The sequence below is a fragment of the Scyliorhinus canicula genome, chromosome 5 (genome assembly GCF_902713615.1).
Source record: "Scyliorhinus canicula chromosome 5, sScyCan1.1, whole genome shotgun sequence".
Classification (NCBI taxonomy): Eukaryota; Metazoa; Chordata; class Chondrichthyes; order Carcharhiniformes; family Scyliorhinidae; genus Scyliorhinus; species Scyliorhinus canicula.
Window position 1 is genome coordinate 9,012,955 of NC_052150.1, and position 12,701 is coordinate 9,025,655.

Below are 12,701 nucleotides of genomic sequence, written 5' to 3' on the forward strand. Positions count from 1 at the left end.
TTCAATTCATTTACGAAATGTGGGTGTTGCTGGCTGGGCCAGCATTTATTGCCCATCTCTAACTGCCTTCCATTTCAGAGGGCATTTGAGAGTTGATCACATTGCTGTGGACCTGGAGTCATATGTATAATGTAACATCTCACACTCCCAATGTCACCGAGAGGTGCGGTATCCTTGGAAAACTGACACCATCTAATTTTTATTACACAATAAACAAATAGATATCAATGGGCTGTAAATACTATTGTGCAGAATCCTCAATGGCCTTACCCCATTCTGTCATCCCATGATCAGAAGTGTAGATGAACGCAGTCTTCTTATCATTTCTGTAGAAGTCTTCAATGACAGAAATAACTTCCTGAATACCTTTGTCTACAGTTCGGATATTTTCCTTGTATTCACTGCATAATAAATGTTCAGAATCAATTGTTAGAAATGCAAATTGACACATGACATCTGCAAATCACAGTGAAAGACTTACTTTGCACCTTTCGCAGCCTCACAATGTTCCAAATTTGTTTCACTGCCAATGACATACTTTTGAAGTGGAGCCAATTCGGGAAACGTGGCAGCCAATTTGAACACGGAAAGCCCTTCAAAACAGCAATGTTGAAACGACCAGGTTATCTGTTTTTGTGATGCTGGTTGAGGGATAGATATTGGCCAGGACACTGGGGAGAATTCCTGGCCTTCTTAAAAGTAGCACCATCAGGTCTTTTAGATCCACCGGAGAGGCTAGGTGGGATCTCAATTCAACGTCCCTGCTGAAAGGCAGTACTGCGCTGGAGTGCCTCAGTACTGCGCTGGAGTGCCTCAGTACTGCGCTGGAGTGCCTCAGTACTGCGCTGGAGTGCCTCAGTACTGCGCTGGAGTGCCTCAGTACTGCGCTGGAGTGTCTCAGTGCTGAGCTGGAGTGCCTCAGTGCTGCGCTGGAGTGCCTCAGTGCTGCGCTGGAGTGTCTCAGTACTGCGCTGGAGTGCCTCAGTACTGCGCTGGAGTGCCTCAGTACTGCGCTGGAGTGCCTCAGTGCTGCGCTGGAGTGCCTCAGTGCTGCGCTGGAGTGCCTCAGTGCTGCGCTGGAGTGCCTCAGTGCTGCGCTGGAGTGTCTCAGTACTGCGCTGGAGTGTCTCAGTACTGAGCTGGAGTGCCTCAGTACTGCGCTGGAGTGCCTCAGTACTGAGCTGGAGTGCCTCAGTACTGCGCTGGAGTGCCTCAGTACTGCGCTGGAGTGCCTCAGTACTGCGCTGGAGTGCCTCAGTACTGCGCTGGAGTGCCTCAGTACTGAGCTGGAGTGCCTCAGTACTGAGCTGGAGTGCCTCAGTACTGAGCTGGAGTGCCTCAGTACTGCGCTGGAGTGCCTCAGTGCTGCGCTGGAGTGCCTCAGTGCTGCGCTGGAGTGCCTCAGTACTGCGCTGGAGTGCCTCAGTACTGAGCTGGAGTGCCTCAGTACTGTGCTGGAGTGCCTCAGTACTGTGCTGGAGTGCCTCAGTACTGCAGTGGAGTGCCTCAGTACTGAGCTGGAGTGCCTCAGTACTGCGCTGGAGTGCCTCAGTACTGCGCTGGAGTGCCTCAGTACTGCAGTGGAGTGCCTCAGTACTGAGCTGGAGTGCCGCAGTACTGAGCTGGAGTGCCTCAGTACTGAGCTGGAGTGCCTCAGTACTGAGCTGGAGTGCCTCAGTACTGCGCTGGAGTGCCTCAGTACTGCGCTGGAGTGCCTCAGTACTGCGCTGGAGTGCCTCAGTACTGCGCTGGAGTGCCTCAGTACTGCGCTGGAGTGCCTCAGTACTGCGCTGGAGTGCCTCAGTACTGAGCTGGAGTGCCTCAGTACTGAGCTGGAGTGCCTCAGTACTGCGCTGGAGTGCCTCAGTACTGCGCTGGAGTGCCTCAGTACTGCGCTGGAGTGTCTCAGTACTGCGCTGGAGTGTCTCAGTACTGAGCTGGAGTGCCTCAGTACTGAGCTGGAGTGTCTCAGTACTGAGCTGGAGTGCCTCAGTACTGAGCTGGAGTGCCTCAGTACTGCGCTGGAGTGCCTCAGTACTGCGCTGGAGTGCCTCAGTACTGAGCTGGAGTGCCTCAGTACTGCGCTGGAGTGCCTCAGTGCTGAGCTGGAGTGTCTCAGTACTGCGCTGGAGTGCCTCAGTACTGAGCTGGAGTGTCTCAGTACTGAGCTGGAGTGCCTCAGTACTGAGCTGGAGTGTCTCAGTACTGAGCTGGAGTGCCTCAGTACTGAGCTGGAGTGCCTCAGTACTGCGCTGGAGTGCCTCAGTACTGCGCTGGAGTGCCTCAGTACTGAGCTGGAGTGCCTCAGTACTGAGCTGGAGTGCCTCAGTACTGCGCTGGAGCGTCTCAGTACTGCGCTGGAGCGTCTCAGTACTGCGCTGGAGTGTCTCAGTACTGCGCTGGAGTGCCTCAGTACTGCACTGGAGTGTCTCAGTACTGCGCTGGAGTGTCTCAGTACTGCGCTGGAGTGCCTCAGTACTGCGCTGGAGTGCCAGTCTAGATTTGTGTGTTCCAAATCTGGGAATCTTCCGACTGAGAGGCAATCAATTAAGCCGTAGCTAAGTAGTGAACTACTGGCCCTTTCACCAGTACATTTGCAAGGATGTAAATGTGTTGGAAGCTGTTCAGAGAAGGTTTACTAGACGAGTATCTGGCTTGTCTTATGAAGAAAAGGTTGGCTCAGCCAACATTTATTGCCCATCCTAAGTTGCCCTTCCGAAGGTGGTAGTGAGCTGCTTTCTTGAACCGCTACAGTCCCGGGGGTGTAGATACACCCACTGTGCTGTTAGGGAGAGAGTTCCAGGATTTCGACCCAGTGACAGTGAAGGAACGGTGATATATTTCCAAGTCAGGGTGTTGAATGACTTGGAGGGGAACTTCCAGGTGGTGGGGTTCCCATGTATCTGCTGCTCTTGTCCTTCTAGATGGTAGCGGCCATGGGTTTGGAAGGTGCTGCCTCAGGAGCCTTGGTGAACTCCTGCTGTGCATCTTGTTGATGGCACACACTGCTGCCACTGTTCGTCAGTTGTGGAGGGATTGAATATTTGTGAATAACTCAAATGCTGAGTACAGGAATCAGATGATACAAGCCGGCGGACTGCTGGATTTTCAAAGCTGATAACCTGAGTTCAGTCTCAAGTTAAGTGTCAGCCACCCAGAGGTGAAAAAGTCTGAACAAGCTGACAGTCAATCCCAAAGAAAGTGATGGATTCTGGGTAATGAGCCCCTCCCCCCAATTACACAAAAGCCATTTATTTCACAAAATCCACTGTTGCCTTGCAATGACCTGTGTATCCTGTGCTTTTAAGATCGAAACGCTGCTTGGTGCAGTGAGGATAGTGATTTGCAAGTGCCCGTGGTTTCAGTGTGCCTCTCATGCTCGATATCCTGCAAGGTATTTGGCCCTCTCTGTAGGTTAACCTTTCTAGTGGACGTTTGTTTGGGGGCTGAGAAGAGTGTCAGTTTTGGAGGCTTCACTGTACTTAAAATTAAAAATCCAGGCTTTTCCACTTCCCTGCTCAGGGATCTGAAGAAGAAAAAGCCCCAAATCTGACACCAGCAGGGTTTTTCAGTGGAATTGGTGACTTTTTGTACAAATTCATTCATGGAGGTGGGGGTCGTTAGCTTTTTTTGCTTATCCCTTAATGGCCTCGGAAAGGTGGTTCTGCAGTCCACAGGGCTGTTAAGGAGATAGCTCCAGGTTTTTGAAAAAAATCGACAGGGAAGGCACGGCGAAACAGTTCCAGGTCAGGATGGCATCCAATTTGGAGGAAAACCTGTATTTGGTGCTGTTCCCATGCGTCTGTTGCCATTGGGCAGCACAGCAGCATAGTGTTGAGCACAGTTGCTTCACAGCTCCAGGGTCCCTGGTTCAATTCCCGGCTTGGGTCACTGTCTGCACGGAGTCTGCACGTTCTCCCCGTGTCTGCGTGGATTTCCTCCGGGTGCTCCGCTTTCCTCCCACAGTCCGAAGATGTGCAGGTTAGGTGGATTGGCCATCCTAAATTGCGATTAGTGTTCAAAAAGGTTAAGTGGGGTTACTGGGATAAAGGGGATAGGGTGGAGGTGTGGGGCTTAAGTAGGGTGTTCTTTCCAAGGGCCGGTGCAGACTCGATGGGCTAAATGGCCTCCTTCCGCACTGTAAATTCTATGAAATCTATGTTCTTCTCATTCTGGAGATTGCGGGTTTGGAAGGAGCTGTTGAACCGTGCGCCAGTGGCAGCAGAAGGAGTTAAATGTTTAAGATGGTGGATAGGCCAGTTGCCTCACCTTGGATGGGGTCAAGCTTCTCGAGTGCAGTTTGGAGGCACTCATTTAGGCAAGTGGAGAGTATTCCATCATACTGCCGACTTGTGCCTTGTAGATGGTGGACAGGCTTTGGGGAGTCAGGGGGTGATTGTTCACTGTAGAAGTGCCAGTCTTTATGGCTGGTCAATGGTAGCTCCCAGGGTGTTGGTGCTGGAGGATACAGCAATGGAAAGGACTTTGAATGTCATGGGGAAAATGGTTAGATTCTCTTTTGCTGGAGATGACCATTGTCTGGCACTTTGTGTGGCGAGAAACCTACTTACCACTTACCAGCCTGAGCCTGGACATTGTCCAGGCCTTGCTGCCTGTACACACAGGGAGCTTCAGTACGAGGTGTTGCAAACGTGAACATTGTGCAAACAACCCATGTCTGACCATGTGATGAAGGGAAAGGCATTGATAAAGCAGCTGAAGATAGCAGGAGCTGGGACACTACCCTGAGGAATACCAGCTTCGATGTTCTGGGGCTCCCATATCTAGGCTTTCAACAGTATAATAGCCACAAGATTAATTTGAAAACTCATATGCACTGCGGGTTTCATTAACTTGACTGGGATTACATAGTGTCCTAGACCCAACCATCTTCAGCTGACTCATCAATGACCTTCCCTCCATCATAAGGTCAGAAGTGAGGATAATTTGCACAATATTGAGTACCATTCAAGACTCCTCAGAAATAGAAGCAATTCATGTGCAAATGCAGCAAGCACTGGACAATATCCAGGCTTGGGTTACGATGTGGTAAATAACATTCATGCCACACAAGTGCCAGGCACTGATCATCTCCAACAAGAGAGAATCTAACTATCGCCCCTTGATATTCCATGGCATCACCACCAGTGAATCTCCCACGGTCAACACCTTGTGGGTTACCATTGACCAGAAACTCAACTGGGCGAGTCCATATAAATACTGTTGCTACAAAAGCAGGTCAGAGGCTAGGAATCCTGTGGAGAGTAATATAAGAACACAAGTAACTCACCTCCTCACCCTTAAAAGCCTGACCACCATCTACAAAGCACAAGTCAGGAGTGTAATGTAATACTCTCCACTTGTCAGGATGAGTTCAGCTCCAACATCATTCAAGGAGCTCAACGCCATCCACGACAAAGCAGCTCCTGATTGGCACCCCTTCCACAAATACTGACTGCCTCCACCACCAGCGCACAGTGGCAGCAGTGCATACCATCTACAAGATGCACTGCAGGAACTGACCAAGACTCCTTAAGCAGCACCTTCCAAACCCACAACCGCTACCATCTATAAGGACAAGAGCAGTAAATAGATGGGAACCACACCATCTGGAGGTTCCCCTCCAAGTCACTCAACATCTTGACTTGGGTCACTGGAAATCCCTGTCACAGCACGGTAGATATACCACACCACATGGACTGCAGCAGTTCAAAAAGACAGTTCACCATCATCTTCTCAAGAGTAATTAGGGATGGGCAATGAATGCTGTCCTACCTTGCAAAATCCACATCCCTTGAATTCATACATCTTCTCTACTGAGTAGTACTACATTCCGTATGTTTCACTCGATGCCGGTTTCTAGGTATTTACATTGTATATTCATGTATGTCCTATGTTTTTTCATGTATGGTACAATCTATCTGGGCTGTACGCTGAACAATACTTCCCCTCCCACCCGAGGGTGAATGTAAGCAAAGGTGGGCATTGTCCTGTGTCAGCCTCAGTCCTGTTTTGGCCCTGATGGACATTCCCGCCAATAATCAGGATAACTGAACTTAACCGGGTGCAGAGGCGGCAACCCATCAGCAATTTGACCGGAGCAACCCACGTTATGGTGTGCGGCATCGTCCGCTAGCAGAAGAGAAACCGTGCCAGCCAAGTTTCCCAGGAACCCAAGGTCTGTCTCTTCATTCCAAGTTGAAAAGTCTGGATTGTCCGCTCTGCTAACCCATCTGATGCTGGTGGTGTGGGGCGGTACGCATGTGTCAAATTCCATTAGCGCACATGAACCCTGAACTCCCCACTCATAAAAGCCATTCCATTGTCCATAACCAGCACCTCCGTATTCCCGTGTGTGCTGAAGGATTGCCGCAGTCTTTCTGTGGTGACCCTCGTCGTGTGCATCTTATGGACCTCCATCCACTTTGAGTGGGCGTCCTTGACAAAGAGAAACATCGCTCCCTGGAATGGTCCCGCAAAATCGATACGAAGGCAGTTTCTCGTACCCGTGGCACTGCAAACAACCCTGGGCCAACCTCTCGATGGCCACATTAATTCCGGGCCACCACACGAAGCCCCGGATGCTCGTTGTGGAGGTCCTGCAGAAGTGGCTTGCGTCCTTGCTCAGGAAGCACCACGTGCTTCCCCCACAGGATGGCACCGTCCTCAATGCTTCATTCGGGGATCTTGTTGGTGTACGCCTTCAAGTCTCCTGGCAAGGCACGGTGCTGGGCCTCATACTGGATAATATGTCACACCCGGGACAGCTGTGGGTCTGTTTGAGTCGAGCCGCGGATGCAGGACGCTGTGACCGGCAGGAAGTGTATAAAATGGAGGGCGACGATGATTTTGTCGGCTGACGCCGATGCGGACAGCTTGGTGAGAAGAGGGAGGCGGCTAAACGCCTCCAACACGTCTTCCAACACGTCCTCATAAGCGGCTAAAAGCAGTGTCCATCGTTAGATCCTGGTGGAGGCGATGGGGGGAAATCGCCCAGTCCTCCCTAAATAAAAGGGAAGTTCATATTCTGTGGAGTTCACGGGGAATCTGATAGTCCTGATACCGTGACCTCCAAAGAAATTATAACGGAATCAATACTATTTGTCTCAACTACTTGTGGTAGTAAGTTCCACACTCAGGGTAAAGAGGATTCTGCTGTAATTGGGTTTCTTACTGGACTATCTTATAATTATTGTCCTTAGTTCTGGTTTCAAATGGTACAGTCTTCTTGACATTTACCCTATCAAACCCTTCTGCAATTCTGAAGGCCACCATCAGGTCACCCCTCAGTCTTTTCTAGAGAAAAGAGCCTCATTTCACAGTAGCGTTTCGTAAACTCAGCCTTTTGTTGTGCATCTAAATCCTTCAAACTCGAGCAGGAACACTTCTGGATAGGTTATGCAATCACTTCACATCTGGGCTGCTAGATGCAGCACGCTGTGAGGATGGCAGTCCAGGACAGGCTGTTTATGCATTTCATTGTATCGGCTACTTCACTCAAGCAGGCACCAGGGGCCTGGGTTTAACACCTCACCTAAAAGGTGGTGATCAAAGAGGCCAATGAAATGCAAATACATTGCAGGCATTCTCACTCAGTAATCATAGCTTGGCCCTTCATTCCAGATACCATGCTGGACAATGGTCACTGGACTTCAATCAAAACCCAGCTGGTCTGGCAGCATCTGTGGAGAGAGAAATGTTTCAAGTCCAATATGATTTTTCGTTGGTCTGTCCTCAGGTGGGACCACTCACTGGCTGGATAACCGTTTGGGCCAGCCCTGATATTCTGACCTTGCTTGTAAATTCTATCCTTCTTGCCACAAGACCCAGCATTCCATCAGCCTCTGATAGAATCTTTTTATGGAGGATTCGGTGATGGTGAATGGGATGTATAATGGGCTTTCATAATGTTTTTGACAAGCTACCACACAGGAAATCGTTGGAAAGGATTGAGAGGTCGGGGTTCAGTTCTGGGACATCTGTTCCCAGTCCACATCAGTGATTTGCAGACAGGGATTGAGGTAACGGTGGCCAAATCTGCTGCTGATACTAAAATAGGATGCATAGAAAATAATACCAAGGACCGGGGGGAAACTGCAATGGTGAAATTATGGAAAATAACCATAAAAATGGACACTTCAATGGCTTTTACATACACTTTCCCCATAATCCTTAAGGTTATTTCTAATCAGAAATCTATCAAGCCCCACCTTAAACATACTCAATCACTGAGCTTCCACAGTCCTCTGAGGTAAGGAATTGCAAAGATGGTCAACCCGCACATTGAACTTTTGTTCATGTGGAAGTTAAAATTCGAGCATGGACTGTTTTCATGTAAACACATTAGTCATTCTACGTAATCTTCGGCACCTGTGGGTTAGATTTTAATAACTTATCTCCAGATGCTTAACTTCTTTTGTCCATCAAACTGTAATTCTAACCCTCATTCTTTTTTTTTAAATTTAGAGTACCCAATTATTTTCTTTTCCAATTAAGGGGCAATTTAGGGTGGCCAATCCACCTAACCTGCACATCTTTGGGTTGTGGGGATGAAACCTATGCAGACATGGGGAGAATGTGCAAACTCCACACGGACAGTGACCCAGGGCCAGGATTCGAACCCTGGTTCTCAGCGCTGTAGGCAGTAGTACTAATCACTGCGTACCGTGCTGCCCTCCAACCCTCATTCTTACATCCAAACTTATTAGCAATTACTTTATGTTAAAACTGTATTTGCCATCATTTCACCCATTCTCTTCATCAAAGCTACTTTTGAATACTTTCTGCTCCTTTCGTGATCATACATCCTTCTCTAGTATCAACTATAAACATTTGCAATCTCTCTTGTGCAGTTGTATTAAATGCCTGATGGGGTGCAGACAGGAAAGTGGAGTTGAGGCAATCAGATCAGCTATGATCTAACATATGGTCTGTGAAGAAGGCATATGGTGTGCTAGCGTTCATTAGCAGAGGGATTGAATTTAAGAGCCGTGAGGTGATGATGCAGCTGTACAAAACCTTGGAAAGGCCACATTTGGAGTACTGAGTGCAGTTCTGGTTGCTTCATTTTAGGAAGGATGTGGAAGCTTTGGAAAAGGTGCAAAGGAGATTTACCAGGATGTTGCCTGGAATGGAGAGTAGGTATTACGAGGAAAGGTTGAGAGTGCAAGGCCTTTTCTCATTAGAACGGAGAAGGATGAGGGGCAACTTGATAGAGGTTTATAAGATGATCAGCGGAATAGATAGAGTAGACAGTCAGAGACGTTTTCCCCGGGTGGAACAAAGCATTACAAGGGGACATAAATTTAAGGTGAATGGTGGAAGATATAGGGGGGATGTCAGAGATAGGTTCTTTACCCAGAGAGTAGTGGGGGCATGGAATGCACTGCCTGTGGAAGTAGTTGAGTCAGAAACATTAGGGACCTTCACGCGGCTATCGGATAGGTACATGGATTACGGTAGAATGATGGGGTGTAGATTAATTTGTTTTCAATCTAGGGCAAAAGTTCGGCACAACATCGTGGGCCGAAGGGCCTGTTCTGTGCTGTATTTTTCTATGTTCCGTGGTATAGTAGACTCGAAGGGTCAAATGGTCAACTCGTGCTCCTAATTCTGGTGTTCTTGTGACCCTTCTGAAAATCCATGTCTACAATATCCACGTCCTATTTTATCCATCTATTCAGGTTATCAAAATAAAAATGGTCTTTTCGGTTCGCTAGATATACCATTCACTATATCAAGTGAACTTTTCAAATACTCACATATAAAGCTGTCTCGCAATTTTCCGAGTGCTGATTTTTAAACTCAATGGCGCACAGTCAGTTTTTGAATAATGATTCAGTATTACAGTGCCAAGGACCCAGGTTCGATTCCAACCTTGGGTGACTGTGTGGAGTTTGCACGTTCAACCGGTGTCTGCATGTGTTTCCCCCGGGTGTTCTGATTTCATTCCACAGTTCAGAAATGTGCAGGTTGGAGGATTGGCGTTGTTAAATTGCCTCTTTGAACCATAGAATTCTTACAGCGTAGAAGGAGGCATTTAGCCCATTAAGTCTGCATTCGCCATTGCCCATCCCCGTAACCCCACCTATCCTACACACCCATGGACACTAAGGCGCAATTTAGCAAGGCCAATCCACCTAACCTGCACATCTTAGTGTCCAAAGATTTTTAGGTTAGGTTAGCGAGTTGCAGGGATGGGGTGGGGGCTTAGGTATGTTCTTTTAGATGGGCTGAATGGCCTCCTTCTGCATTGTAGGGATTCAAAGCGTCAGGATTCTAAGCTAGCAAACTTTGGGAGATGAAAAGGCAAGATCCAAAGTGCAGGGAAATTATATAAAAGTTGAAACGGGCAAGAGAGAATTACCTTGACATCGGCCTGTGAGCATGCCCATTGGTGTCCAACCCAAGTAAATGCAGGAAATAAACAACCTCATGTGCCCACATTTTAGTTGAGAGTGTTTCATTACTTTTGGCAAATTCAAAAAAGGTCTGTTGGGAAAAAGAAGAAAAAGACATTGTGATAGTGGGAAACAAAAAATTTGCAGAGTCAAGCATTGTAATGTTCCCCCTACTGTGGTGTCACCTGTCTCAACCCCAACTCCAAAGGGAATCATCCTACTACATCAATCAATCCCATTTCCACAGCTCGTGTGATTGACAATTATTGTCAAATCAGGGGCGGTTTTGTACAGTAGGTCCATGCTGACCATGAATTAAAATGAGGAGCACTCAAACCCAGTTCACGTAGATTCCTCACAGGGAGCAAACAGAAGAGATTTTCATTCCATCTGTCCAAACTTTCAACTCATGTCCTAGAAGCAAATGCCAAGTGTCCTTACCCACCGTGCCAATCACCCCCACAAAACCCCGGTGCCCCACAGCCAGAGGCATTTCTTATAATTCTCTAAAGTTGGGGCAGCAATATTTTTAATCAATATTACCTATGCTTCAGAAACATCAGATTTTAAATAGCTGCTGAAAAATATGAAAGCGTTTAAAGCACCAATAAAATTAAAAATGGCCTTCCTTCAACAGCAGTAACTTGCATTTTTGCACCAACTTAAATATCATAAAACATCCCTGAACATTTCACAGGAGGGCCATCAAATATTATCTGATACCGAGCCATATGGGGAGATTCTACGGATGGGTGGCACAGTGGTTAGCACTGCTGCCTCACAGTGCCAGGAACCCGGGTTCGACTCCAGCCTCGGGTGACTGTGCGGATTCTGCACGTTCTCCCAGTGTGTGTGTGGGTTTCTTCCTGGTGCTTCGGTTTCCTCCCACAGTCCAAAGATCTGCAGGTTAGGCGGATTGGCCATCCTGAATTGCCTCTTAGTGTCCAGGGATGTGCAGGTTAGTTTCCGGGGATTGGACGGGGTAGTGGACATGGCTAGAGTGCTCTTTGGGAAGGTGGGTGCACACTCGATGGGCTGAATGGCCTCCTTCTGCACTGTAGGGATTCTATGATGACCAAAAGCTTGGTGAAGGAGATAGGTTTTAAAGGAGGAGAGGGAGATAGAGAGAGGCCTGTGGGTTTATGGAGAGAATCCCAGAGCCAAGGGCCTTGGAAACATCTCCTTGGAAAAAAAGAGCAGGCATTTCCCATTTAGTGTCTCCAATCAGGTGAATAACATTCCAGTTACCTTTACTTCATTGAATACCCAAGTGTCCAGCTTGGATGCATCCTGGGCAGCAAAATCCTCCATCTCAGCCGGGTACATGCGTGTATAAACATGGTCACCACTGGCACCTGTGAAATTTGACAACTTAAGACAGAAGGTTCCTGATAGTGAAAAGTAGATAGTTTGTATTCTTGCGTATGCACACACTGATCAAACAATTTATTATAATGCTTAATAAGCCATGGACTAATGTAACAAAAATTCTGACTGATAAGTTCCAACAGGAAAATGAACTTTGCCGAAAAGCGTTCATGGCTGCAATTGACTTGCCTTAGTCCTTAGTCAGGCAAAACACACAGGAATCATCAAAATCCATTTTCCGCATTTCCACCGATTATATATTCCTGAGTTTTATGGCACCGTGAATTTGTGGAAAATAATTTCCCTCCCCCCACCAAAGTGGAGGGAAATGGAACTCAGCAATTACGTGTTGTTTTCTATTTCAAAACTCTGCTCAACAGATGCACACCCATCAAATCTATGCTTTCACAGGGAGTTGAATGATGCCACGATAGCTGTAACTCCGAGGCCTCTCGCGAAATTCACCCACTCGTCCTGCCTCGCAAGATCTAACGGGATCTCACGAGAAGTCGCGATCTGGATCCCGCCCGTAGAGCATATTCAAGTGTTCGGTCAGGTTCACCTGATCATTCTCTCGCCGGAGTTACCGAGGGAGCGGGATCTGACCCCCCCCCCCCTGCCTGGAAGACCCTGAGCGAGTGCTGTTTAGCATTGGTCTGCACCAACATGGACCGGGCGGAATGGCACTTTGGGGAGGGGGGGGGGTCAGAGTGGTAGCCTGGCACTGCTGGTGGTACCTTGGCACTACCAACCCAGCACCCCAGCAGTACCACCTAGGCACCCTGGCAGTGTCACCCAGGTGCCAGCCCGACACTGCCAGGGTGGCCAGTTCCCTGGGTGGCATTTTACCAGAGCCAAGGATCGGCCCGGGGGTGTCCTGCCTTTATGGGGTGGGGTGCCAGGTGCCGCCCTATAGGTGCGTTGGAGCATTGG

The 12,701-nt window shown here is 48.3% G+C and overlaps 1 protein-coding gene across 5 annotated transcripts in view; it reads right to left on the minus strand.

The window, feature by feature from the left end:
* Positions 1–12,701, minus strand: part of pign (phosphatidylinositol glycan anchor biosynthesis, class N) — a 124,765-nt gene that overhangs the window by 95,441 nt on the left and 16,623 nt on the right. For all 5 annotated transcript variants that reach the window (XR_005460602.1, XM_038796540.1, XM_038796541.1 and 2 more), the window contains 3 exons: positions 11,649–11,755; positions 10,367–10,491; positions 271–401 (listed from right to left, as the gene is read on the minus strand). Coding sequence is in view for 4 of the 5 variants with exons in the window: in XM_038796540.1 (XP_038652468.1) it covers positions 271–401; positions 10,367–10,491; positions 11,649–11,755 (363 nt within the window). In the remaining variant the exon portion in view is untranslated. The remainder of the gene's footprint in view (positions 1–270; positions 402–10,366; positions 10,492–11,648; positions 11,756–12,701) is intronic.